At 37.1% G+C, this 27,242-nt stretch overlaps 1 protein-coding gene across 35 annotated transcripts in view; it reads left to right on the forward strand.

Moving 5' to 3' along the window:
- Positions 1-27,242, forward strand: part of SORBS2 (sorbin and SH3 domain containing 2) — a 212,118-nt gene that overhangs the window by 160,521 nt on the left and 24,355 nt on the right. For 26 of the 35 annotated variants that reach the window (XM_055567349.1, XM_055567344.1, XM_055567351.1 and 23 more), the window contains 8 exons: positions 581-637; positions 4,985-5,034; positions 8,400-8,587; positions 14,641-14,729; positions 16,093-16,139; positions 24,422-24,536; positions 25,323-25,451; positions 26,847-27,050. In XM_055567349.1, coding sequence (XP_055423324.1) covers positions 581-637; positions 4,985-5,034; positions 8,400-8,587; positions 14,641-14,729; positions 16,093-16,139; positions 24,422-24,536; positions 25,323-25,451; positions 26,847-27,050 — 879 coding nt within the window. Of the gene's footprint in view, positions 1-580; positions 638-4,984; positions 5,035-8,399; positions 8,588-10,879; positions 12,458-14,640; positions 14,730-16,092; positions 16,140-24,421; positions 24,537-25,322; positions 25,452-26,846; positions 27,051-27,242 lie in introns of all 35 variants that reach the window. The other 9 variants (XM_055567359.1, XM_055567358.1, XM_055567369.1 and 6 more) reach the window with 3 other exon arrangements.

Genomic DNA, 27,242 nt, shown 5'->3' on the forward strand with positions numbered 1-27,242 from the left:
GCAGTCCATGGGATCACAAAAGATTAGGACACAACATAGTGACTAAAACAGCAACAACTCACATAAATGCATTTCACTTTAGAGAAAAAAAATTTCCCAGCTTTAATTTAAATGTGTTGTCGTTACTGTTGATTATAGACAGTTCACAGGGGATAGAACCAATTTCTGTTCTGAGCCTAAATTATCACCATTTTTCTACAATCATTTTCAGCTACACGTGGAAACTCACCAGCATGCTATCCACCTGCTCCTTCGGTGTTTCTTTAATGTACCTTGCATTCCTCTGCGGCTAGAGACTAGGAGTGCTAATTTTGATTTGATGAAATGAGTTTATACTAATCAAATCACTCGTGATTTTGCCCAGTGCTTGAAAATATTTGCAAGCATTGCACTCCTCCTCCTGGGCCCCTGGCCCCCGCCTCGCCGTTTTGCTCCATTCGTGTCGCTCTTTTGTGTGTATCTGATGCTGTCGGTCAGGCTCTAACTGTTGTCACCTTTCCCACATGGTCATTCCTTGCTGCCATTGATTCTCCTCCATTCCATCTCTACACTTCTGCTTATGTGGTGCACCTACACCCAGCCTCCCAAAAAGGCTCTGGACTATGTTCAAGATCATTCTCCTGGTGTTTCCAATGAGGTAAAAAACAAATTACTTTCTTTTTCAGATTTCTTTCTTGGGAGCTGTTACTGTGATTCTGAACATCCATGTTTTATGAGTCACTAAAGTATCTATAACCTGTTTTTTAAAATCTGTCTTTGCACCATTGTGTTGTATCCAGTATCACTGCTTGGACATTAATTACATCGCAGTTGTTGGCTCTTTAGGTGAACAGTCATGCCAATCGCTACTTTCAGGTGAACTATTCAATGCATCCTGGTATCTGAGTGTGATCATCAAAAAGCATTATTGCTTATATCTGATTATACTGAATAAAATACTGCTGGAAATCTCCTCAGAGCCATTTTATCATCATGCTTGGAGGTACAGAATGACAGTTTAGATTCTTAGATGATCAGATTTTTTTTTTTTTTTTTGGCCATACCATGTGGCACAAGGAAATTCCCTAATCAGGGATCAAAATCACATCCCCTATGGTGGAAACATGTAATCTTAACCACTGGACCACTGGGGAAGTCCCATAATCAGATTTTTTATGTCTCATATATTCCTAAAATTTATTTCAATTCTTTCTTTTCCACAGATACAATTTCTAGATTTTAAGATCAGATAAAATCAAGAATAGGACTGACAAATAACTGGCACACATGTTACGACTTCCTAGGCAAACATTACTATGCCCTTGGCAGACATTACGGATCCTTCTCAATGCTGTGATCCAGGAAGCCACTATAATAGATTAGACTATCACTGGCACATGAGATGAGATGTATTTTCCATCTCTGTATATGATGTTCATGACAATCTGATACATAAAAAAATATTATGCCTGGCAATGTAAAGTATTATTTGAATTAGTCAAAAAGAGTATAAGAAATTATACAGAGCCAAAAGCTTCTTCTCTGCAAAGAAGAATGAAATTATTTTGGAAAGTAGATTTAGGACTCATTAATAGACATAAACAAAAGTGATGGTTGATTAAACATTAGCTAATAAGAAACAAAAAACCTCCCATGGGAATTTATAGATGCAGCTGTGAGAGCAAAGTGAATAAACTGGCTTTTGCAGTAGTTTTTACATAGTAGTTTCTCTGTGATCCTAAATAAATTTAAAAAACAATATTTTCATCAAAAAGTCTTAATTCAATTAAATATATTCAATTAGAAAATAAAACTAGTAGGAGACCTATGCTGTGGGATGTACTACTGACACACGATGGTGATAACTGGAATTGCAGGCACAGTTGCAGGAGAAGATACCCAACTATTTAGAGCAATCTGCTATTCCAATGACTCTCCCTGAGGTATGCATCAGAGTGTATGTTAAAACAGAGAAGTGTATAATATTTATATATTAAATTAAAAGTTATATAGAGTCTGAAGAAAGAGTATCATTTCAACATACAAACAAAGGATTTACTTCAGAATTTGATAAGGTCACATATCTTAGATATCCTGGCCAAATATTTCCAGGATATTATTAAGACAGTTCATTGAGAACTGAGATGGAATTCAGAGATCACCATGTCTAACCCACTCATTTTTCAGTCAAGAAAGGTAGAGTCCAACTATTTTAAGAAATACATTCAAAACTAGATGATAATATGATGGCAAATTAAAGATAAAAAACATCTCCTAAACTTCCTTTATACCATACTTCTTAGCACTTCCAAGAGATGTACTAAGAACTAAAACCTTTTAGATACAAATTGTTTTATTTGTTTATACTATTATACAAGTTATACTATTCCTTAATAATTATAGATTTCTATAAAATACATTTCTATAATTAATATTACATAATAATACTTGGTGTAAAAATAGTAGAAAATTAATTCTATGCACTCTGTAATGTTAATGATAGTGATGAAAATATCACATATAGATGCACTTGGATATTTAAACTGATTTTCATCTTCTCTTTGGGACTGAGAAGAGGGTGTTATTTGTTCTGATAGCATATTAACTATATTATTAATTTCACATCATGGTTTTTTGGTGTTAAAAAATACTCTAATAAGGTACTGAATTCTGTCTCTAATAACCTCATGTAAAACATTTCTAGTAAAATTTGTAATTGATTGGACATCAACCTAGCCACCGTTCTTTATTCAGTGCCTAGTATATGCCATGAATAACACATTTTTAATCCATAAGTATAAGTGAGAAACTGACATTAATAAGGAACAAGTAAGGATTTTTAAGCAAAGTTTAACCACATGATCACTTAGACTCAATGTCTGTACTTTATTAAATGCCCTTCATTTGGGTGTATTAAAATAATGGTAAAATGTAAATACTCAGTACATTATAATAGATAAAACAGGTACCTCCTCTCTGAAGACAATTTCCATTTCAGAATGAGTACCAATCATATACAAAGTTTTCTCTTAGTCATCTATCTAAACTTCTTATTGCTTCCTTATAATTTAACACTGAACCATTTCCTTTGAGCGTACATCACAATACTGGTTTCAGTTTATTTTACCTTGTGGAAACCAGCACATGGAGGAATAATTTTAGCTTCTTAGCATTAAGTCTAAAACACAATTTAACAGCATGGAGTCTTCACTTCTTACACTATGTTTTATTTCATATTACAATACTGTTAGGCTCATCTCAAGCTAGTGATTCAAAATTTCTGATCACTTTAAGGGTATTGTAAGAGTGTCCACAAATGGACACTTTTTTTGGCCAACTGGGCACTGTGGTTGGGTGTCCCATGAAAGCTGTGAACCACACAGATGTTCTGAGGCTCTTTGGTGCTGCTCTTCTGCAAACATGAAGAACTAATATTTATAAATCAGAATATAATTATCTGGTTTTATTTATTTACTTGTTTTCCATCCTTCTTATTTGTATTTATCTTTCCACCCTTCCAGTATCCAATTTAGAGTAGCAAGTTAAAACAGTCATTAAACTTACCCGGTTAGCAGACCAATTTTTTTTCTATCTTTTTATTTGTTGAGAACCTCAGAATCTAAATATTTTATATATGCTTTTTCTCTGTCTAAAAAGAGGGAGTAGTATTCTCTTGCATAGGGATGCTTTGTTTGTTTTGGGGCAATTCCATTCTCATTCAGTATAAATGAAAATAATAGTTAATAGAAGATATTTTAGAGTTGTGTGTAATGGGGCTTGTGAGTATATATATACACATACTTGGTATGCATTTTCCTAGACATCCTAGACATCATACATCATACCACAACTACTTGCCTCTCAAATCCATGTCTAACAAAAAATTGTTAATATATATTTCATTGTATTGTTCAGGATGAAGGAGTATGAAAATGGTGTGTACAATAAGCATTTGGAATTATTTATCAAATGTATAGTATCTATTTTTCTTTGTTCTATATCCATGGACAACTGAAAGCTGATTTTCTGACTAAAAGATTAAAAGTCCACTTTTAAAGAAAAGTTTATACTTTGATTCATTAAATACTCTGTTTTAACCTAACCCTGAATGTAAATAATTGCAAAGATACAAATCTGTACCTGATTCAAGGACCAGGTGGTTTAATTTCAAACCAAATTCTGTGGTTTTTTTATTTAAAAAGTCATGTTTATGTTGACAGACGAAAGAAGTTCTGCTTAAATTTTATGTCTACATAAAAATTACACCTGGCAATATGACAAAAATGTATAAAGGTTTATGCTTTATAAGGATTGAATGATGGCTACAAATACTTCTTTAAACATCAAACCATTTCTTTATGTAAGAAATTTCTATTTATAGTCTGTTTCTACATGAAGGGGTAATTTTTCTTTTTCTCACCCTAGGCAATGTTTGATTTATGAATATTTTTAGTTACACAGAGAAAAGTACACAGAGAAAAATACAGTTGGCCCTCCATATCTGTAGGTTCCACATTCATGGATTCAACCAACTTAGGGACAAATATATTTCCCCCACACACACAAAAAAAAATCCAGAAATATCCAAAAAGTGAAACTTGAATTTGCCATGCTAGCAGCTATTTCTATAGCATTTACATTGCATTAGGTATTATAAGTAATCTAGAGATGATTTAAAATATACAAAATATGTGGGTAAGTTATATGCAAATAGTACACCATTGTACATAAGGGACTTGAGATCTTCAGATTTTTGGTATCCTTGAGGAGCTCCTGGAACCAACTCCCCTCAAATTGTATATCAGATGAAAAAGTAGATAAGAGAAAAGTAGAAATTAGGCTGCATGACTTCTTTTTGGGAAAACAATTTAATGCCCATAATAAATGGTATTTTTAATGTCAATTTTGACAATATTCTTTTTAGAATACCTAATTTAATGTCCAGGGACCACAAAATTTTGCCAAGGTAAAAATTTTCATGTTAACTATCCTTCTGTCTTAACAGGCCTCATTGTATCAATCCTCTATAGACAGAAGCCTGGAAAGACCCACTAGGTAAGAATCTCTTTACAGGCGGTGAGGTGGGGAGGGAGGCTCAAAAGGGAGGACATATGTATATACTTGGAGCTGATTCACATTGTTGTACAGCAGAAACCAACATAACATTGTAGAGCAATTATTCTCCAAATGAAAAAATTTTTAAATCTCCTTACATTATGCAACCAGAATATTTTATGCCAGTGGTTTCTTTTTCAGTGAAATAGTAATGATAAATTTTTTATCCTTCATCTTTATTTTAAGCACCATAATTCATGAAATTGTTTTAACTTGTTTCTGCATCATTTTATATGAGGAAATATTCAAAAATGTATAAAGTTTAAGTGAAATAATTCTAGGTCACTTTACAGGCCGAGAAACTCTTGCCTTTCCTGTCTCCTCCATACTCAGTTGTCTTCTCCTTAGATAAGGATTATAAACATCTAATTTTCAATACTGTTAGATGATATGATGAGGATACAGTTTTTTAAAACTGTAGTAAATTATAAAAATTTTATAAATTATGTTCTGCATATATTTGTTCATTATACTCTGACCACACATTTCAAAATACCATGGAGTCATTGTGTGCAACTCCATGGACTGTAGCCTACCAGGCTCCTTTGTCCATGGGATTTCCCAGGCAAGAATACTGGAGCAAGTTGCTATTTCCTTCTCCAGGGGATCTTTCCAACCCAAAGATCGAACCCACATCTCCTGTGTCTACTGCATTGTCAGGCGTGTTCTTTACCACTGAGCCACCAGGGAAGGCCTAGAAATACTGTTACAACTGATAAATGAGAACTTACCATATACCAGGCATTCTAAGTACATAAAATATACTCAAGCCTTAATTATTAATTAAGTACTATTATCTACATTTTATCTCTAGTAAATGGAAACTTAGGCTTCATAACATTCCAGGTTTACACAGTCAGCAAGGGACAAAGTATCAATTCAGTTCAGTTCAGTCACTCAGTCATGTCTGACTCTTTGCGACCCCATGAATTGCAGCACGCCAGGCCTCCCTGTCCATCACCATCTCCCGGAGTTCATTCAAACTCATGTCCATCGAGTCGGTGATGCCATCCAGCCATCTCATCCTCTGTTGTCCACTTTCCTCCTGCCCCCAATCCCTCCCAGCATCAGAGTCTTTTCCAGTAAGTCAACTCTTCGCATGAGGTGGCCAAAGTACTGGAGTTTCAGCTTTAGCATCATTCCTTCCAAAGAACACCAGGGCTGATCTCCTTTAGAATGGACTGGTTGGATCTCCTTGCAGTCCAAGGGACTCTCAAGAGTCTTCTCCAACACCACAGTTTAAAGTATAACTGAACCCAAATTACTTGTAGGTCCTAATTGCCCTAAGAGACTACCAAGGCAAGTTCTGTTTGTAGGCCTTCAATATCACACTTACCTTAAAGTACTACAGAACTTCAGACACAGTTCAGTGACAATATTGAAAAATGCAGACTCCCAGCCATATCATATCATCGGCAACAAATATTCAACAATAATTTGCCCTTCTGCAAATTTCTATCAACATAAATGAAAAACTTGGTAAATTGGATCCTTTGTACATTGGTTTCACGAGTGCCATTTAACAACATTAAGGTCACTAGGAAAAGAGCTCACCAAACCCCTCCTTTTACGTCTTGTGCAACTATGTATACACCTAGAATATTTGAATTTTAGAGTTCTAATCTAACTTCGATAAAGACACACAGACCCTGACAGGATAATAATAGAAAATGGGCATCCTCTTTGGAAGAATGCAGACAAATTCCAAGGTCTGGCTCCATCGCTATACGTGCATAGTCTGTAGGTTCCATTTATTTGTAAAACACTGAAATACCTCATAGGTTACTGTGCATGCATGCTGTATAAGACAATAATGTCAGTAAAGTAAATAGCATACTTTGGTCATAGGACCTGTTGTACTGTTGCTGCTGGTGGTGGTGGAATTTTATCTAATGATTTGACAGCATGCTATGTGATGTATATATTCGTTCATTAATGTTTGTCTTAAACAATGCTATACTCAGAACCATGATAAAAAAAAAAAAATCCCCTGCCCTTACAGACTATCAACATCTTTTAATACAACTAAGTGAAAGGACTCTAAATAGTTTATTTGATGACCAGATTATTGGTTATTCATTAATTAAATGTTGGAATTGCAGTGTAAGATTTTTAAAGCTAAGATGATTAGGAAAAACCTTATGGAAAGCTTGAAGTAAGAGAAATTGATCTTATCAGATTTCCTCCTTCTTTCCAGTCATCTCTTCCATTTCGGCATCCCTCCTCTGGATATATTCATGTTGGCGCAACTCCTCTATATAGAGAAAAAATGTATGGTACAAATCATAGCACTGAATTGTCAGTAACAAAATACTATTCTAATAGGAGAATTTTTACTTTAAATGGTGATTATAAACTTGTGTTCATACAAAAACCTGTACATGGATTTTACAGTAGCTTTATTCATAATTGCCAAAATGTGGAAGCAACCAAGGTGTCCTTCAGTAGGAGAATGGATAAACAATGGCACATCCATATAATGGAATATTATTCAATGATATGAAGAAATGAGCTATTCAGCAATGAAAGGACATGGAGGTACTTAAGAGCACACTGCTAAACGAAAGAAGCTAATCTGAAAACATTGTATACTCTTGATTCCAACTACATGACATTCTGGGAAAGGGAAAACTAGAAACAATAAAAAGATCAGTGGCCACCAGGTGTCATCGGGAGGCAGGGATGAAGGGGGTGAGCCCAGGGGATGTTTATGGTAATGGCACTTTATATGATACAATAGTGAGGGATGTATGTATGTGTGTATGTCGTCATACATTCGTCAAACCCATAGGATGTTCAACAGAAAACATGGACCCTAATGTAAACTATGGGCTTTAATTACATTGAATAATAATATACTGATATGATTCATCAACTGCAAGAAATGTACCACACTAACAAAGAGGATAATAACAGGCGAAACCATGTGCAAGAGAAAGGGAGTACATGGGAACCGTCTGTACTTTCCAATCAATTTTTCTATAAACATAAAACTGCTCTGAAAAATAAAGTCTAGGAAGTCCTAACCACAGCAATCAAACAAAACAAACAAAAAAGAAAAAGATATCCAAATGGTAAAGGAAGAAATGAATCTGTCACTCTTTGCAGATGAGCCTGTTAATTGTCAAAGAGGTGACTGTAAAGAAATAGTTTTTTATATTAAGGAATGAATTCCAAAAAATGCAGTTTGGGGGATGAAGGGTGAGAGTCATTCTGTGGCCACCTCCAGCACCTTCCACTATCTTTCTGGTTCACATTTGAATCCCTGCAACACCAGCCAAACTGAAGCCAATTCCTTCTTGCAGTTCTGCAAGCATGGCCAGCGACTTTAGGAAAAGGCGGAGGAGCGAGCCTGCGGTAGGGCAGCCCAGGGGCCTGGGGGACCCGAGTGCAAGGAGCACTAGCCCAGGCCGAGCAGACCTCCCAGGATCAAGCACCACCCTGACAAAGTCCTTCATTAGTTCTTCTCCTTCTTCTCCATCAAGAGCAAAAGGTGAGTGGCAATAAATCGTGTGTAAATAATTTACTAGTTCAAGTTTTAACCTTGGGAGAGCTGGTTCAATGATGACCACCCAGAGATGGTTAGGGTTAGTATTTTAATAAACTATAGTTTCAAAACAATAGCTTTCCTATACACAGACTAAGTCAGGATGATGAACCTTCTGAATGGCTTAAAGGACTCTGACTCTCATCTGTTAATACTTTCTTGTCTCCAAATATATCATGTGTGTTATTTGGAACAAATTTAAAGTATCAAAAAATGTATGGTCAGGCTACTAAAAGATTACATTTACAAACATTTGCATACTGTCAAAATTTTCTAATGTTACTACAACTAGTCAAATTAGTCAGAGTTATAGAATAGAAAATAGTAGTAGCAACAGAGAGCATTGTTGCCTAAAACATAAATTGGGTTGGTTTTTTTTTAAATTATTTAATTCTAGACAAAAGTTTGTCTAACCTATGAAAGTTGTTTCTTTAATCACTTGGTTTATATTTTAGTCAGTATTCATACATACAGTAGAATATCCATGTCCCACATGTAACATAGTGTTCAATTCACAACAGTCCATTATTGTGAAGTTTGTTTATCAACAAGCCATTTTTCTATATGGCCTGTCTCCTCTCTAGAAGTTTAGTGAGTTGTGTTGAAAGGGAGCAGTCACTACTTCAAATCTGTTTAGTTACATATTACTGCAGCTGTAACAAGAAGAGTCCCCAAACAGAAACCTAGGATTGAACCAGCATCCATAGGTACCTACGATTTCGGGACCCAAGGTCTTTTCCAGCCCTCTGGGGTTGAAACAGAAGAGAGAAGCAATTTGAAGTGTGGAAGAAAGTGAGCTGTAAATGAAGTTTCCATACAGTAGCAGAGATTCAGCTACACATACCAAAGGCAGGCACTGAAAGTGCTGCCACATAAAAGTAAAGCTAAGAGTTAGCTGGTTTGTGAGAAAGGATTTTTGGTTCTGATGACTGGGCTCTGGATAGGCAGGAGGTGCTAGCTCTTGTCCATGACCTAGTAAAGCTGCACTTGCTGGAAGATCCAGATTCCAGCATTCAGAGGGAGGAAGTCCTTTTCAATATACCATTCCTCAAATTGTCAGAAGCACCCTTACCAGATTCTACTTATTTATACAAACAAATATCCTAAAGAAACCAATAGGTCATGAAATGCCATTGACTTACTATGCTTGGATCCCTCCAAAAAGTTAAAAGGATTCTTTCTGATTACTTTAGATCTTTGCTTTTATCCTAGGGGGCTGTTAACGTCCTTTCCCAAATACTACTTAGCTACTTAATGTGTTTATGTACTTTTGAAGAATTTGGGGAAGGCAGGAGCTGTCAACAGAGATATTTTCTTCCATTAGGCTTATTTTTAAGAACATGTCCCGTTAGATTTAATGTTGTCTGTCATTCATTAATTAGCTCAGAAACACAAAAGAAAAGACTATTTCCATAAGTACTATTTCCATCAGGGTTAGCTCTACATTATTATATTGCAAATGATTTTTTAAAAAGACCTTTCCTGGAAAAAAGCAAATGCATTCACCTCTGATCAAAGTTTTATCATATATCCAGTTATCCTTATGGGAACCTGCCTAATAAGAGGTTGAAGGTAGAGAAATCAAAGAGATAAATTCATTTGTTTAAAAAGGTGCTAGTTGGTTTATTTCTTAGAAAAATATTAGCAGCAGTAGTTCACAGCAACTGAACTTAATTTTGAAATTCTGGAAAATATTCTGTCTTATAGCTTTTTCTATATAACGCCCATGAAAAATTCTTTGATATCATTATTGGAGTATTAATTAAACGTAAATGTGTAAGTTATTCTTTATGTCCATATTATTATAAATCAAATAAGACTCAAATTCTGATCCTATTAAGATGATTAAATCTATAATATTTTTGGTATTAATTACAAAACCTTTAAACCACTAACAGGTCATGCTATTGGCTTACGAGGTACTATTAGATTTTTGACATACCATATTTGCATAAAGATGGATAAAGTATGCAATGGAAATAAATATATTTAGCAATACCAGTTACTTTTCATACACGGTTTGGTTAACGATTGTCTGCCAAGCTATGCTTATTGCTTTAGAATTAGACTTTTTTCTCTAAGTTGAAGCTACACGTATGACATTCGGTGTCTGGATTGAACCCCACTAACTGCTTTCTCTTTGCTGTGCTATCTGATGCTAACTGACATGCTGTCCTCTTTACGAGCCTCTTAACTTCTCCAATGTCTCTTTTCCACCATGCTGCCTTGGACTAAAAGGTGGGGACGATAGCCAAACGTGTCCATCCCTTTGCAGTTTCTCAGGGCTCAATGGCCACCCCTCCCACGAGTTAGATTACTGTAACACTTACAGACAGCATCTAGATGTCCCACAAGACTCGCAGAGAGCCATTACTTTCAAAAACGGCTGGCAGATGGCCCGGCAAAATGCAGAGGTCTGGAGCAGCACTGAAGAAACCGTCTCCCCCAAAATCAAATCCCGTAGTTGCGACGACCTTTTAAATGATGACTGCGACAGCTTGCCTGACCCGAAAACCAAGTCGGAAAGTATGGGTTCTCTGTTATGCGAGGAGGACCCCAAGGAGAGCTGCCCCGTGACGTGGGCTTCCCCCTACATCCAGGAGGGCCGCAGTAACGGCAGATCAAGGCTCCGACACAGGTCGGCCCACGACGCCCCGGGCTTCCTAAAGATGTACAAGAAAATGCACCGCATCAACCGCAAGGATCTGATGAACTCTGAAGTCATCTGCTCCGTCAAGTCGAGAATAATGCAGTATGAGAAGGAACAGCAACACAAAGGGCTGCTCCACGGATGGAGCCAGTCCTCCACGGAGGAGGTGCCCAGGGACATGGTCCCCACCCGCATTTCTGAATTTGAAAAGTTGATTCAGAAGTCAAAGTCCATGCCAAATTTGGGAGACGAAATATTATCTCCTGTAACCCTAGAGCCGCAAGAGAATGGTTTGTGTCCCCAAAGGCGGTTTTCCATTGAGTCTTTGCTAGAGGAAGAGAATCAAGGTAGACACCCTTCTCAGATACCGCGAAGCTACAAGTCTAAAGCCCTGGTGCCCATCCACATTGAAGTCACCAGTGACGACCAACCAAGAACCCACGTGGAGTTTTCTGATAGTGACCAGGACGGAGTTGTGTCTGACCACAGTGATTACATTCACGTTGAAGGATCATCCTTTTGCAGCGAGAGCGATTTTGATCACTTTTCTTTCACATCCTCTGAAAGTTTCTATGGATCCAGCCACCACCACCACCACCATCACCACCACCATCACCGGCACCTCATCAGCTCCTGCAAAGGCAGATGCCCTGCCTCCTACACTCGATTTACCACGATGTTAAAACACGAAAGAGCTAAACACGAAAACACTGATGAGCCCAGAAGACAAGAAATGGACCCTGGCCTTTCGAAATTGGCATTTCTAGTCAGTCCCGTGCCTTTCCGGAGGAAAAAAAGTTCGACTCCCAAAAAACAGATGGAAAAGGCAAAATGTAAGACGTCTGTGTTTGAGGCTCTGGACTCTGCCCTTAAAGACATTTGTGACCAAATTAAGGCTGAAAAGAGAAGGGGAAGTTTGCCAGACAACAGTATATTGCACCGACTTATCAGTGAACTGCTGCCAGATATTCCTGAAAGGAATTCATCGCTCAAAGCCCTAAAAAGGAGCCCCACGCACCAGCCTTTTCACCCACTGCCTCAAGAAGGTGCTATCCATTGTCCGTTGTACCAGAACGATTGTGGGAGAACGCCTCACAGTGCCTCCTTCCAAGACGACACCAACAACTACCACCACCAAGACCACGCCAGTGCACCGCACCTCCAAGGTGGACCAGCTTTTCTTTCCTTTCCCTTGTGGTTCACATACACACCCTCCAGTTCTTTCATGCTTCACCCCTACATCTCATCAGTCTTGAGTGGTGACCACCTGGATTCATTATGTATTGTGAAGCAAATGCTTGTTGTACAAACATCTTACCGAATAGTTCTCATTTGTTCATGGGATATTTGGACTTGATGTGTGGCTTAAAGTGATCACAAAAATTTACTCATTCAGAATCAAAAGGGATAAACAGTTTTGCAGCTTGATGTTGGGGTTGAGATAACTGTTACATAGAAATGACAAATTAAACTTATTTTACCAGTTTACAAGAATTTCAAGACAAATCATAATTGAATATCAGTATCCTTAAGAAACTGACAACTTTGCATTAACTCTTTTTTCGTTGTGTGAAATGAATCAAAATCACTAGTTTAACATCTTTTCCTTGATTCTATTAACTTTCTAGTCACTCGCCCAATATATAATTTGCTTACATTCTATATAGAAGATAAAAAATTAGCACACTCAGGAAGCAAAACCAAAATATGTAATGTAGTAATTGATGGGCAATTAAGAGAATAAATAGAACTTGTTTAATAACTTTCTTCTTTTAAAAGATACAACTGATAAAATTTTTGTGAATATATCTTTAAGCTGTATATGTAAAAGTCATATTTCCATCAGTCATGTATTCATTTTCTCTTCCTCTCCATTATTTAATTTATTTTCTATTTCTGCTAAAACAATCCTGTACTGACATTTGAATTAGATTATTTAGGATAAAAGTGATTCTCAACTTCATTTTCGTAGATTCCTTAAAGTGGAACACATGGACAAATACAAAGGACATTTTTTCAGGTATACATTACTGGAAAACACAGGATGTTTTGATATTTTTATTCAATCCTTTTCATTAATGCTTAAAGTGCATTTGTTTACTGTGTAAATTTTAAGAAGCTGGAATGAATTTTCCAGGCTTAAACTTGGATTGTTCACAGAATTTTTTATGCACCAGACATTCCAAAGTGCTTTATACACATTTTCTACATAACACGGCATAAACCTAGATGATAGATATTATTGTAAGCCCTGTTTTACAGATGAGGAAATTAATACACAAAGAGGACAAGAAATCTGACCAAATTCACACAATGAGTAGGTAGCAGAAACAAAATTCAAATTGATGTAATTCAGAATTTGAGTGCAGAATATATAACCCAACTGTTAGTAACTATTGCACAAATTTTCTTATCTTATTAGGATTTAGGTTTGTTTTCATTTATACCATATGACATGCTTCAAAAACAGTAAATTTACATTTTTAAAATCAAAGTCAACAACTTGAAATTTTCACTGACTGATACATGTCATAACGCAATGTTTTCATAAATTAGCTACCTTTTCCAGTTATTCAATATCATTTACATTTCCACATATAAAAGCATAAGACAGATACTTGCATCTTTACTTTATAATGCAATTAACTGTGTATATTTTGTTTTAAGGCAAACAAAAACAATGCAACAGTTCATAAGTCATTGGCCACCAATACAACACTTTCTGTTTAGAAAATTTTTATCCTTTTGTTTCTTGGGATAAATATTCACTTTCTGATAAGATAGTTGAACACAAAGGAAGCAAATAGATGATGGCCTATTAAGCCTTAAACCTTAAGATGTCATCTTCAGATTCAATAGGTCATTAAACACAGAGAGAAAGAGAGAAGAGAATGGTCACGATGTAGTTCTGCCATCATCATATTTTTTTTCATTACTACATCCTTAAATTGTTCCATAACATGCTTCAGTTTTTATAAATGGTTGCTCCCGTCTTCATCTTCTATAGGCTCTATCATAGTAATTATAAACTGGTGGCAAAAAGAACAGCAAGTATTAAATCTTTGAGATGAAAAATCCCTGTAACTTTGAATTACCTATGCTGCAGCATAATTATATCAGCAGTGTAACAATTAAACCTTTATATTTATAATACTTCTGAAATCTTAGATACTTTTCCTCTAAAAGTGCTGTTTTGTGTCTTACATCACATCTTTGTAATTCCCTATGAGTTTTAGGCCTGTGTTTTCCATTGTGGTATCTCTCCACGTTTGAAGGGGAATATAGTTGCCACCAGGAAAAATGCTTTTGATTACGTGGATACTCACTCTGACCCTGTCCTTTCCAACAGACCATGAGTCCCCTAGGAGTTACTCGGCCACACTGACTGAGCTTGGAAGAACTGCACCCAGGGAAAGAAGAGGAACTCCAGAAAAAGAGGTAGTCTGCTTAGTGGCATCTGAGTCTTTTTCAACAATATACTTGAGAAAGCATTTGCCAGCCGGAGTTATGTCTAAAACCAGTAAAGAGCCCTGATTAAAAACATTAAAGTGTTGATGGAGAAACTAGAAATTAGTTTTCCCTGGAGCCCGAGCAAAGGATTTGAAGCCACGGCATTCTAACCTGAGCAGCCCGTCTCCCCCAGTTGTAGTCCATTTTTGAGAGTGACTTTCTGAGTCTTGACCTGACCTATAGATTAATAGCTTTGTCTGAAACAGTCTTGAGCTGGGCCACCCCTTGGAGGAAGAAAGCTTTCCCTGTCGAGATTTCTGGCCCAGCTATGAAGGGGACGGTCCTATCAGCTGTGCTGCAAATCAATACAAATTCCATGGAAATAATTTTTGCTGCCCTGCTTTTGTTGGGGAGGATCCCTGAAAAAAAAAAAACCCACTGTTCCTGGGAACCCCCAGCCTGCTGGCTCTTGTCCGTGGTCCTGAGCCAGGGCTGACGGTCTGGCTTGTACTGTCCTGGAGCCATGAAGGTTTGATAGAAACAGAAGGCTGGTCCTGGACTGTCAGCCACTCCAGAAAGTTCTCTACCAGTGTCTAACACAGTCCAGTGCCTATGGATCCAGGATCCAAAGTCAGGAATGATCCAGGATGCCCAAAGTCCACCAGTCTCAGGCAAAGAGCGGTGAGAGGATGATTGGCATCAGAGAGGAAGAGCTACAGGTGCCCCAGGCAGATCTGTGGGCCCCAGAGCGTGAGTGTGGGCTCGTGTCAAATCTGGTCAGGACTCAAAGATAAGTGGCTGGTTTACTGGGTGCTGAAGAGTTCCTGAACTCCCCAGGCAATACAAAATGACCAAGCCCATGCTTTTGGCCGCTAACTAGCCTCTCCATGATAACTAGGCTATATTTCTCTGCTACTATGTTAACAAGTGTTTGGTAAAAGGAGTAATGACTTCCTTTGTGACTTTTTCCAGTCCTTTAATTATGGTTCAGAAGCTGTGTCAATACTTAGGACACAGAACAATTGACCTTCCATGGTTATCCCAGGAAAAGCCAAAATTATACGTAGGACCAAATCCTCTGCAGGCATTTTATTCCCCTTTCATGGCAGATATTTACCTTAGTCTCTAAGATGAAATGTGATATTCAACAATTATGGTGAATAGGTCATCTGTTATAGTTTAACTATCTAAAAAGAACCAATTGATTTGCTTATAAATTGCATACATCATTTACATTGTATATGTTTAATAAATCCTTCAAGTTTCATTTCTCTTTAATTCATATGAAACTGATTTTTTAATAGGAAATCCAAAATTTTAAGTTAGCATCAACCATTTCTTTCCTTTTCAGAAACTGCCTGCAAAAGCTGTTTATGATTTTAAGGCTCAGACATCCAAGTAAGTATAAGCATTCATCATATGATTTAAGTTGACTTTAAATACATAAATAATACTTTAAAAGACAAATATTGCACTGTGATGTGTTACAAATAAGACCTAGTTCCCAATTTAGCAATCAACTCTAATTAAATGGTTCCTTTAGAATTAATTGGGATGTGGGCGTAATTTTATTTTCATTTTGAGTTTCATTGAGAAACATTGAGTTTTAAATTACACTAAATATGTTTGAGCACAATGAGTTCAAAAGGATAGGAAAAACAAAACGAAATTAAGGATCTTTTTTTCTAGAATTTTCATGTCAAGAATGAAGTAAAAATAAAGTGTTGGGGAGTAATTAACACTTAGAGAATTTGATAACATTTATTTATCCAGCTATATCAAGGCTAGTTTGTGGTTAAAGACTGTAACTGTGTACGAAGACTCCTATAGTAAAAATCTCCATTTCTCAATACTCAGAGCTTAAAGACTCTGAGCACATTTTTATCCTGTGGCCTTTTTTTTTTCTTTTTCAAGAGGTTAACATTTTATCTATTTATTTGGCCACAATGAGGGTCATGTGGGATCTTAGTTCCTCAACCAAGGATCCAACCTTCCACCCTCCACAGTGGAAGCATGTAGATGGAGTCTTAACCACTGGACTTCCAGGGAATTCCCTATTCTGTGGTCTTTTAATGTTGGTGTTTTCATAACACAAATTGTGTTGGAATTTTTCACTTTTTTTTTTAGGAACTTGTTCATCAGGTGGGCACATGGTTAGGGAAAGCTAATAGTAAGCACATGAGGAGGTTTAAATAGGAGCAAGACTTCCAGCTCTGTTATGGTCCATGTCACATGCCTAACTTAAGAAACTTTGGCCTCCAATAGACTAATTCAAGATACTGGCATTAAATTACACTATGCCGTTTAGATGGACTATATACAATGGCCAAAACATTTGTTCATAAAAATGCATATTATATGAATTAATCTCTGGCAGAAGACATATAAACAATAAAACCACTCAAAATTTGGGAATGAACAAGAACATGCTATTTAGAGGTGAAGATGTTGAACATGACTTAAATCTGGGGTTAAAAAAAAATTCCGAAAGAAAGCTTACAACCATTTTTTTTGATGAGAGAAGTAACATCTCCTCTGTTTCCACTGCCATTCTTCGGATGTAGTGTGATCATTCATACAAGGCATGTCAGTTTATAAAATAATGATTTAAAACATGTAAATTTCATTTATGACAAGCAAATGTGTCCTTAGATGTGTGAAGCCCTGAGGGATGACAGGATGTAGAGAAGAAAAAAGATCTACAAAAATCAACCCCAAACAATTAAGAAAATGGCAATAGGAACATATATATCAATAATTACTTTAAATGTAAATGGATTAAATGCTCCAACCAAAAGACACAAGCTGGTTGAATGGATACAAAAATGAGACCCATATATATGCTGTCTATAAGAAACCCACTTCAGACTTAAAGACACATATAGACTGAAAATGAGAGGATGGGAAAGTATATTCCATACAAATGGGAAGCAAAAGAAAGCTGGAGTAGCAATCCTCATATCAGACAAAATAGACCTTAAAATAAAGACTATTACAAGAGATAAGGAAGGACACTACATAATGATCAAGGGATCAATCCAAGAGGAAGACATAACAATTGTAAATATCTATGCATCCAACATAGGAGCACCTCAATACATAAGACAAACACTAACAGACATAAAAGGAGAAATTGACCATAACACAAGAATAGTAGGAGACTTTAACACCCCACTCACACCAATGGACAGATCATCAAAACAGAAAATTAATAAAGAAACACAAGTCTTAGATGATACATTAGATGAGATGGATTTCATTGATATCTTCTGGACATTCCATCCAAATGCAGAAGAATATACCTTCTTAAGTGCACATGGACTGTTGTTCTCCAGGATAGACCACATCGTGGGTCACAAATCAAACCTCAGTAAATTTAAGAAAATTGAAATTGTATCAAGAATCTTCTCTAACCACAATGCTATGAGACTAGATATCAATTATAAGAAAAAAAACTATAAGAAACACAAACACATGGAGTTTAAACAACACGTTTCTACATAACCAATAGCTCACTGAAGAAATCAAAAGGGAAATCAAAAAATTTCTAGAAACAAATGACAGTGAAACTACAACTCAAAATCTATGGGATGCAGCAAAAGCAGTTCTAAGAGGGAAGTTTATAGCAATACAATCCTACCTCAAGAAACAAGAAAAACATCAAGTAAACAACCTAACTTTACACCTAAAACAACTGGAAAAGAAGAACAAAAAACCCCCCAAAATTAGCAAAAGGAAAGAAGTCATAAAGATTGGAGCAGAAATAAAGAAAGAATAAATGAAAGAAACAGTAGTAAAGATTAATAAAACTAAAAGCTGGTTCTTTGAGAAGATAAACAAAATTGATAAAACTTTAGCCAGACTCAGCAAGAAAAAAAGAGAAGAATCAAATCGACAGAATTAGAAATGAAAAAGGAGAGGTTACAACAGACAATGCAGAAATACAAAGGATTATAAGAGACTATTATGAACAACTATATGGCAAAAAAATGGATAACCTGGAAGAAATGGACAGATTCTTAGAAAAGTTCAATGTTCCAAGACTGAACCAGGAAGAAATAGAAATTATTAACAACCCAATTACAAGCTCTGAAATTGAAGCTGTGATCAAAAATCTCCCAAAAAACAAAAGCCCAGGACCAGATGGCTTCACAGGAGAATTCTATCAAACATTTAGAGAAGAGCTAATGCTTATCCTTCTAAAACTCTTTCAAAAAATTGCAGAGGAAGGAACACTTCCAAATTCATTCCATGAGACCACCATCACCCTGATACCAAAATCAGACAAAGACAATACAAAAAAAGAAAACTACAGGCCAATATCACTGATGAACATAGATGCAAAAATCCTCAACAAAATTTTAGCAAACAGAAATCAGCAACACATCAAAAAGCTCATACTCCATGATCTAGTTGGGTTTATTCCAGGAATGCAAAGATTCTTCAATATACACAAACAAATCAATATGATATACCACATTAACAAATTGAAAAATAAAAATCATATGATCATCTCAATAGATGCACAAAAGCCTTTGACAAAATTCAGCACCCATTTATGATTAAAACTCTTTAAAAAATGGGCATAGAAGGAACCTACCTCAACATAGTAAAGACCATAAGCCTACAGCAAACATTATTCTCAATGGCAAAAAACTGAAAGCACTCCTCCTAAGATCAGGAACAAGACAAGGGTGTCCACTTTCACCACTATTATTCAACATTGTTCTGGAGGTCCTAGCTACAGCAATCAGAGAAGAAAAAGAAATAAAAAGGAATCCAGATCAGAAAAGAAGAAGTAAAGCTCTCACTGTTTGCAGATGACATGACACTGTACATAGAAAACCCTAAAGATAGTATCAGAAAGTTACTAGAGCTAATCAGTGAATTTAGCAAAGTTGCAAGATACAAAAATCAATACACAGAAATCACTTGTATTTCTATATATTAACAATGAAAAATCAAAAAGAAATTAAGAGATCAATCCCATTCACCATTGCAACAAAAAGAATTAAATATCTAGGAATAAACTTACCTAAAGAGACAAAAGAACTGTACACAGAAAATTATAGGACGCTAATGAAAGAAATCAAAGACAACATAAACAGGTGGAGAGATATTCCATGTTCCTGGAAGAATCAATATTGTGAAAATGACTGTATTACCAAATGCAATCTATAGATACAATGCTATCCCTATCAAATTACCAATGGCATTTTTCATAGAACTAGAACAAAAAAATTTCACAATTCATATGGAAACACAAAAAACCCCCAAATAGCCAAAGCAGTCTTGAGAAAGAAGAATGGAGCTGAAGGAATCAACTTTCCTGACTTCATATTATATTACAAAGCTACAGTCATCAAGACAGTATGGTACTGGCACAAAAACAGAAATATAGACCAATAGAACAAGATAGAAAGCCCAGAAATAAACCCATGCACCTATGGGTACTTTATTTTTTACAAAGGAGGCTAGCATATACAAAGGGGCAAAGACAGCCTCTTCAATAAATGGTGCTGGGAAAACTGGACAGCTACATGTAAAAGAATGAAATTAGAACACTTCCTAACACCATACAAAAAGATAAACTCAAAATAGATTAAAGACCTAAATGTAAGACCAGAAACTATAAAACTCTTAGAGGAAAACATAGGCAGAACATTTGATGACATAAATCAAAGCAAAATCCTCTATGACCCACCTCTTAGAGTAACGGAAATAAAAACAAGTGGGACCTGATTAAACTTAAAAGCTTTTGCACAGCAAAGGAAACTATGAACAAGGTGAAAAGACAACCCTCAGAATGGGAGAAAATAATAGCAAATGAAACAACTGACAAAGGATTAATTTCCTAAATATACAAGCAGCTCATACAACTCAATGGCAGAAAAACAAACAACCCAATCAAAAAGTGGGGAAAAGACCTAAACAGACATTTCTCCAAAGAAGACATACAGATGGCCAACAAACACATGAAAAGATGCACAACATCACTCATATTAGAGAAATGCAAATCAAAACTACAATGAGATATCACCTCACACTGGTCAGAATGACCATCATCAAAAAGACTACAAACAATAAATGCTGGAGAGGGTGTGGAGTAAAGGGAACATTCTTGCACTGTTGGTGGGAATGTAAATTGATACAGCCACTATGGAAGACTGTATGGAGATTCCTTAAAAAAAAACCTAGGAATAAAACCACCATATGACCCAATAAACTGTGGAAAATTCTGAAAGAGATGGGAATACCAGACCACCTGATCTGCCTCTTGAGAAATCTGTATGCAGGTCAGGAAGGAACAGTTAGAACTGGACAAGGAACAACAGACTGGTTCCAAATAGGAAAAGGAGTACATCAAGGCTGTATATTGTCACCCTGCTTATTTAACTTAGATGCAGAGTACATCATGAGAAATGCTGGACTGGAAGAAACACAAGCTGGAATCAAGATTGTCGGGAGAAATATCAATAACCTCAGATATGCAGATGACACCACCTTTATGGCAGAAAGTGAAGAGGAACTAAAAAGCCTCTTGATGAAAGTGAAAGTGGAAAGTGAAAAAGTTGGCTTAAAGCTCAACATTCAGAAAATGAAGATTATGGCATCCGGTCCCATCACTTCATAGGAAATAGATGGGGAAACAGTGGAAACAGTGTCAGACTTTATTTTTCTCCAAAATCACTGCAGATGGTGACTGCAGCCATGAAATTAAAATATGTTTACTCCTTGGAAGGAAAGTTATGACCAACCTAGATAGCATATTCAAAAGCAGAGACATTACTTTGCCAACAGAGGTTCGTCTAGTCAAGGCTATGGTTTTTCCTGTGGTCATGTATGGATGTGAGAGTTGGACTGTGAAGAAGGCTGAATGCCGAAGAATTGATGCTTTTGAACTGTGGTGTTGGAGAAGACTCTTGAGAGTCCCTTGGACTGCAAGGAGATCCAAACAGTCCATTCTGAAGGAGATCAGCCCTGGGATTTCTTTGGAGGGAATGATGCTGAAGCTGTAGCTCCAGTACTTTGGCCACCTCATGCGAAGAGTTGACTCATTGGAAAAGTCTCTGATGCTGGGAGGGATTGGGGGCAGGAGGAGAAGGGGATGACAGAGGATGAGATGGCTGGATGGCATAGATGACTCGGTGGACGTGAGTCTGAGTGAACTTTGGGAGTTGGTGATGGACAGGGAGGCCTGACGTGCTGCGATTCATGGGGTCGCAAAGAGTCAGACACGACTGAGCGACTGAACTGAACTGATGACCCAGCAATCCCACTCGTAGGCATATACCGTGAGGAAACCAAAATTGAAAAAGACACATGTATCCCGTTGTTCATTGCAGCACTATTTACAATAGCTAGAACATGGAAGTGACCTAGATGTCCATCAACAGATGATTGAATAAAGAAGTTGTACATATACACAATGGAATATTACTCAGCCATAAAAAGGAACACATTTGAGTCAGTTCTGATGAGGTAGATGAACCTAGACCCTATTATACAGAGCGAAGTGAGTCAGAAAGAGAAAGATAAATATCGTATTCCAACACAAATATATGGAATCTAGAAAAATGGTACTGAAGAACTTATTTTCAGGGCAGCAGTGGAGAAACAGACATAGAGAATAGACCTATGAACATGGGGAGAGGTAAGGAAAGGGTGAGATGTATGGAAAGAGTAACATGGAAACTTACATTACCATATGTAAAATAGATAGCTAACAGGAATTTGCTGTATGGCTCAGGAAACTCAAAAAGGGGGTCTGTATCAACCTAGAGGGGTGGGATGGGGGTGGGGGAGACAGGAGGGAGGTTCAAAAGGAAGGGGAATATGTGTAACTATGGCTGGCTGATTCATGTTGAGGTTTGACAGAAAACAACAAAATTCTGTAAAGCAATTATCCCTCAAGAAAAAAATAAATTAAAAAAATGAGACTTCTAGAAATTCTAGCTCTGAGATGAGATGAACATAATTTTGAAAACTGAAAAGTAAGACCAGTGTCCTTTTTTCCCAGATGACTTGAAAAATTTAAGTACAAGTCTTCACACATAGAAAAGTTATCTTTTCATATTTAAAAGAAAAATAATTAGCTGTCTCTTAATTACTCTTTTTCTAAAGCTAAGCTTTCTGATCTCATTTCCAGATACAAAACGTACTTAGTATAAATAAAACTGTTGGATTACAAACATGAAAATACTTCGGTTTTTATTTTCTATATTAGCCACATGCATAATGAGGGAAGTACTGTGCTTGAATGTAAGGCTCTGGGAATCTTCTTTGCTTTTAGGGTTACTGAAAATTGAACACACTTGCATTGTGAAGATTTTAGCACTTCTAAATGTGTGATCATTCTTTTTACTATGCAACTTTTTTCAATTAATTCTTTTAATCAGTGTGAAATATTCTACATTTACTATAAACCTCTCTGCATTATATACCCTGCACACATAAATGCTCCAACTCAAGATCCCGAACAAAACAACACAGAAGATTTGGGAGTGGGAAGGCAGATGTGTGGGACCGCGGGGCTCTCGGCAAAAGATCTGAAATAAGTACCCTTCAGCGAGACGTAATTGTGGAGGCAGAATAACACAGAGACACAATCACCTGGGAGACGAAGCCATTAAAAACTAAAGCAGTGAGGGTGAGACTTTAGGCATGAATTATTCATGATGAGTAATGTCTTTATAACTTAAAATTAAGCACCCCAGTCTACCTACTGTCTCCTTAGAAACAGCCAAAATGGAAAAGCATACTTAGTTTCTTGAAATTATTTTTATATTTAAAAAACAAAAAACATAAAGGAGGGTACAAGCAATCTGTGCATGTCTTTGCACTTGAAACAAGTTTATCTTTGTGACCATAGTTCATAATACTTTCCTGCATATTTGAAAGTTTCTAATAAATCTTAAAGGTTCTCATCATAAGAAAAAAAAAGGTAACTATATGGGGTAACTGTTAACTTATTGTGGTGGTCATTTTGAAATATATACAAATATTATGTTGTACATCCAAAACTAACATAATGTTACATGTCAATTATACTCCACTTTTTAAAAATATTTCTCATTGTGCCTCCTTGAAAAATCAAAGTATAAAATCTTTTCTGCTTCACAAGATAAAATCATTATCAAGATACTCTACTTAAATGCCTGCCAACCAGCTTCAAGGAACCACAAATAAAATTTTTTCTCATGTTGGCACTTGTGTGCTAAGGCAAAATGATAATGTAAGCTCAAGCTTGAGCTTACAACGAGGAGACAGAGAGAGAGAGAAGTAACTAACTAGCTAACTAACTTCAGGACAAATAAAAATCAGTGCAGAATGAACCCAGCATTATTTCAAGCATCACAACTCTTCTCCGCTAAACCAAAGACTAAATAGCAATCGTCTGTCCCCACCTTTGAATCTCATATTAATCTGCCTGTGATTTAAATCAGACATGATGTTTATCTTTGCTCTTTTTCAGTCATTTCTAAAGTGATAATGTTTCAAATGAATTCTAAAAATCTTTCAAGGAGCATCCTTAGCTAACTGGGCTCAACAGATTTTTTTTCAATACTGGAAGTACATTAACCAGCCAAATGCAGATCCAGTGAGAATGCTCATCTGAAGAATAACTGCTGTACATCATGGAAAAAAAAAAATAAAACATTTAAATGTATCTCTTCCAGGGAGCTGTCATTTAAGAAAGGAGATACTGTCTACATCCTCAGGAAAATTGATCAAAACTGGTATGAGGGAGAGCATCACGGAAGAGTGGGCATTTTCCCAATCTCATATGTAGAGGTAAGCCCCTCCCCTTCCCCCCTACCTGATTATTGTTTCTAGAGTCACCATGGGTCAAGAATAGATAACTGCTTTGCAGATAAGTTCATCTGTACCATTGTTCTAGACTCCACAGTTATGAGTTAATATATGATACTTGTTTTTCTCTTTCTTACCTCACTCTGTATGACCATCTCTAGCATCATCCATGTCTCCACAAATGACCCAATTTCATTCATTTTTATGGCTGAGTAATATTCCATTATACATGCACCACATCTTTATCCATTCCTCTGCTGATGGACATTTAGGTTGCTTCCATGTCCTGGCTATTGTGAATAGTATTGCTATGAACACTAGGGTGCACGTATCCTTTTGAAGTATGGTTTTCTCTGGGTATATCTCCAGGAGTGGGATTGCTGGGTCATATGTTAGTTCTAGTTTTCATTTTTGAAGGAACCTCCATACTGTTTTCCATAGTGGCTGTATCAATTTACACTCCCACCAACAGAGGGGTGGGGAGTGGCGTGGGAGGAATTGGGAAACTGGGATTGACACACATACACTATTGATACTATGTATAAAATAGATCACTAATGAGAGCTTACTGTACAGCACAGGAACTCTACTTTGAGCTCTTTGGTGCCCTGATTGGTCAGGAAGTCCAAAAGAGAGGGGATATATGTAAACATATAGCTGATTCCTTTTGCTGTACGGCAGAAAGTAACACAACATTGTAAAGCGACTATACACCAATAAAATTTTAAAAAGAAAACAAAGAATAAAGAGAACTGTTCTCCTTTGTAGAAACTCACACCTCCTGAAAAAGCACAGCCTGCAAGACCACCTCCCCCAGCCCAGCCTGGTGAAATCGGAGAAGCTGTCGCCAAATATAATTTCAGTGCTGACACCAATGTGGAGCTATCGCTGAGAAAGGTAAGCAGCTTTCTTCCTTGGTGCATTTGAAAGGCTGCATCATTTCAAAACTAAGACAGGTCATCTTCTTCCTTAGACAATTTTTGCATCTTCCTCATTTTCTGCAAAGGGCCCTGTAAGGGTGCCCTGAGTCACTGCTACCTACCTCTCCTGTGTCCTTCCTGATGAGGTCATTGTGAGATGCAAAGCTTTGCAGAGAGACTTTTCCTCTGGGGGAGCTCCAAATTGTCTCCCAGGGGTGCCTCGGGCTAAATATCAGGAGCTGTACAAGTGAAAACATCAGAAGAAAATAGCACTTTAGTACACTTCAAAATATTGTTCTTCTGCTGCCTTGTTATTCAAAGGTTATAGCAAACTGGGTTTTGTAGCATTGGCTTGATCCTTCAGGTCACAGAAATAGTGACCGTAGAAGGTCCTGCTGCTGCTGCTGCTGCTGCTAAGGCGCTTCAGTCGTGTCCGACTCTGTGCGACCCCATAGACGGCAGCCCACCAGGCTCCCCCGTCCCTGGGATTCTCCAGGCAAGAACACTGGAGTGGGTTGCCATTTCCTTCTCCAATGCATGAAAGTGAAAAGTGAAAGTGAAGTCGCTCAGTCATGTCTGACCTTTAGCGACCCATGGACTGCAGCCCACCAGGCTCCTCCGTCTATGGGATTTTCCAGGCAAGAGTACTGGAGTGGGTCGCCATTGCCTTCTCCTAGCATTGCCAAAGCCGGGGGTTTTATGAAAAACATTACTGACCACTGTGGCATGGCCACCCACCAGTCAGAATGGATGCTGGTATTACACCGTCTTGATGCAGACCAGGTGGACGTAAGTCCTGGCCACAGCTATGCATTATCTAGGATGCTAGCTATGCCCCGTCCCATTAGCTTTTACTCTTTCGTTACTACGCAGTGCATTCGATAAAGAAGAAAAATGGTGCGCTATCCAACTTCATCCCTTCCAGAGGCTGCTTTCTGTAACCCTTTTCAGACACACTGTCACCGCAATCTCTGGTGCACATTCTGAAGTTCTGCCCACTGCAGCTCATCCCCTTGCGTCTGTCAGCGATCAGATGATGGTCTTGTCACCGACACACTGCAGGTTAAACTACTGCACTTTCTGAAATACCTCACACATGACATTTCCCACAGGGCCAATCTGAACATGTGTAAAGCCCAAGTATCCTTAGGAAAGATTCTAATAAATGGATGATTACACTGTATATATGTTGATGAGCTATAATTTAGGAGTGAGATCTGGAGGCTTTAGTTGCATTCTCCTAACGAAAATAAAACGCTCAAAGTATAAGACTTTCCCAGGTGGAAAACTGTTATTAAAAAACACTGACAATGATAACTTTTTATGTTATCGCATGTCTATTTCTAACGCATTTTCCTATTATTCATTACAGGGAGATAGAATTATTCTTCTTAAAAGAGTTGATCAAAACTGGTATGAAGGTAAAATTCCAGGAACCAACAGACAAGGCATCTTCCCTGTTTCCTATGTAGAAGTTGTCAAGAAGAATACAACCAAAGGTGCTGAGGACTATCCTGAACTTCCAATACCCCACAGCTATTCTAGTGATAGGATCCACAGCTTAAGTTCAAATAAGGTAAGAAGATGTTCTAGCATATTAATATAATACATGGGAGCTCAGAGTAAGATAACTGGTATATATTAGGGCATTATACTACATCGTATCTATGGCACAATGAAAGATTTACATGTTGTGTTTCTAAGTGTGAGTGCCAGGTCAAGTCAGTGTAATTAGTTTTTCTTATGGATGCTAGCATAATGGTTTAAG

The sequence above is a fragment of the Bubalus kerabau genome, chromosome 2 (genome assembly GCF_029407905.1).
Source record: "Bubalus kerabau isolate K-KA32 ecotype Philippines breed swamp buffalo chromosome 2, PCC_UOA_SB_1v2, whole genome shotgun sequence".
NCBI classification, from domain to species: Eukaryota; Metazoa; Chordata; class Mammalia; order Artiodactyla; family Bovidae; genus Bubalus; species Bubalus kerabau.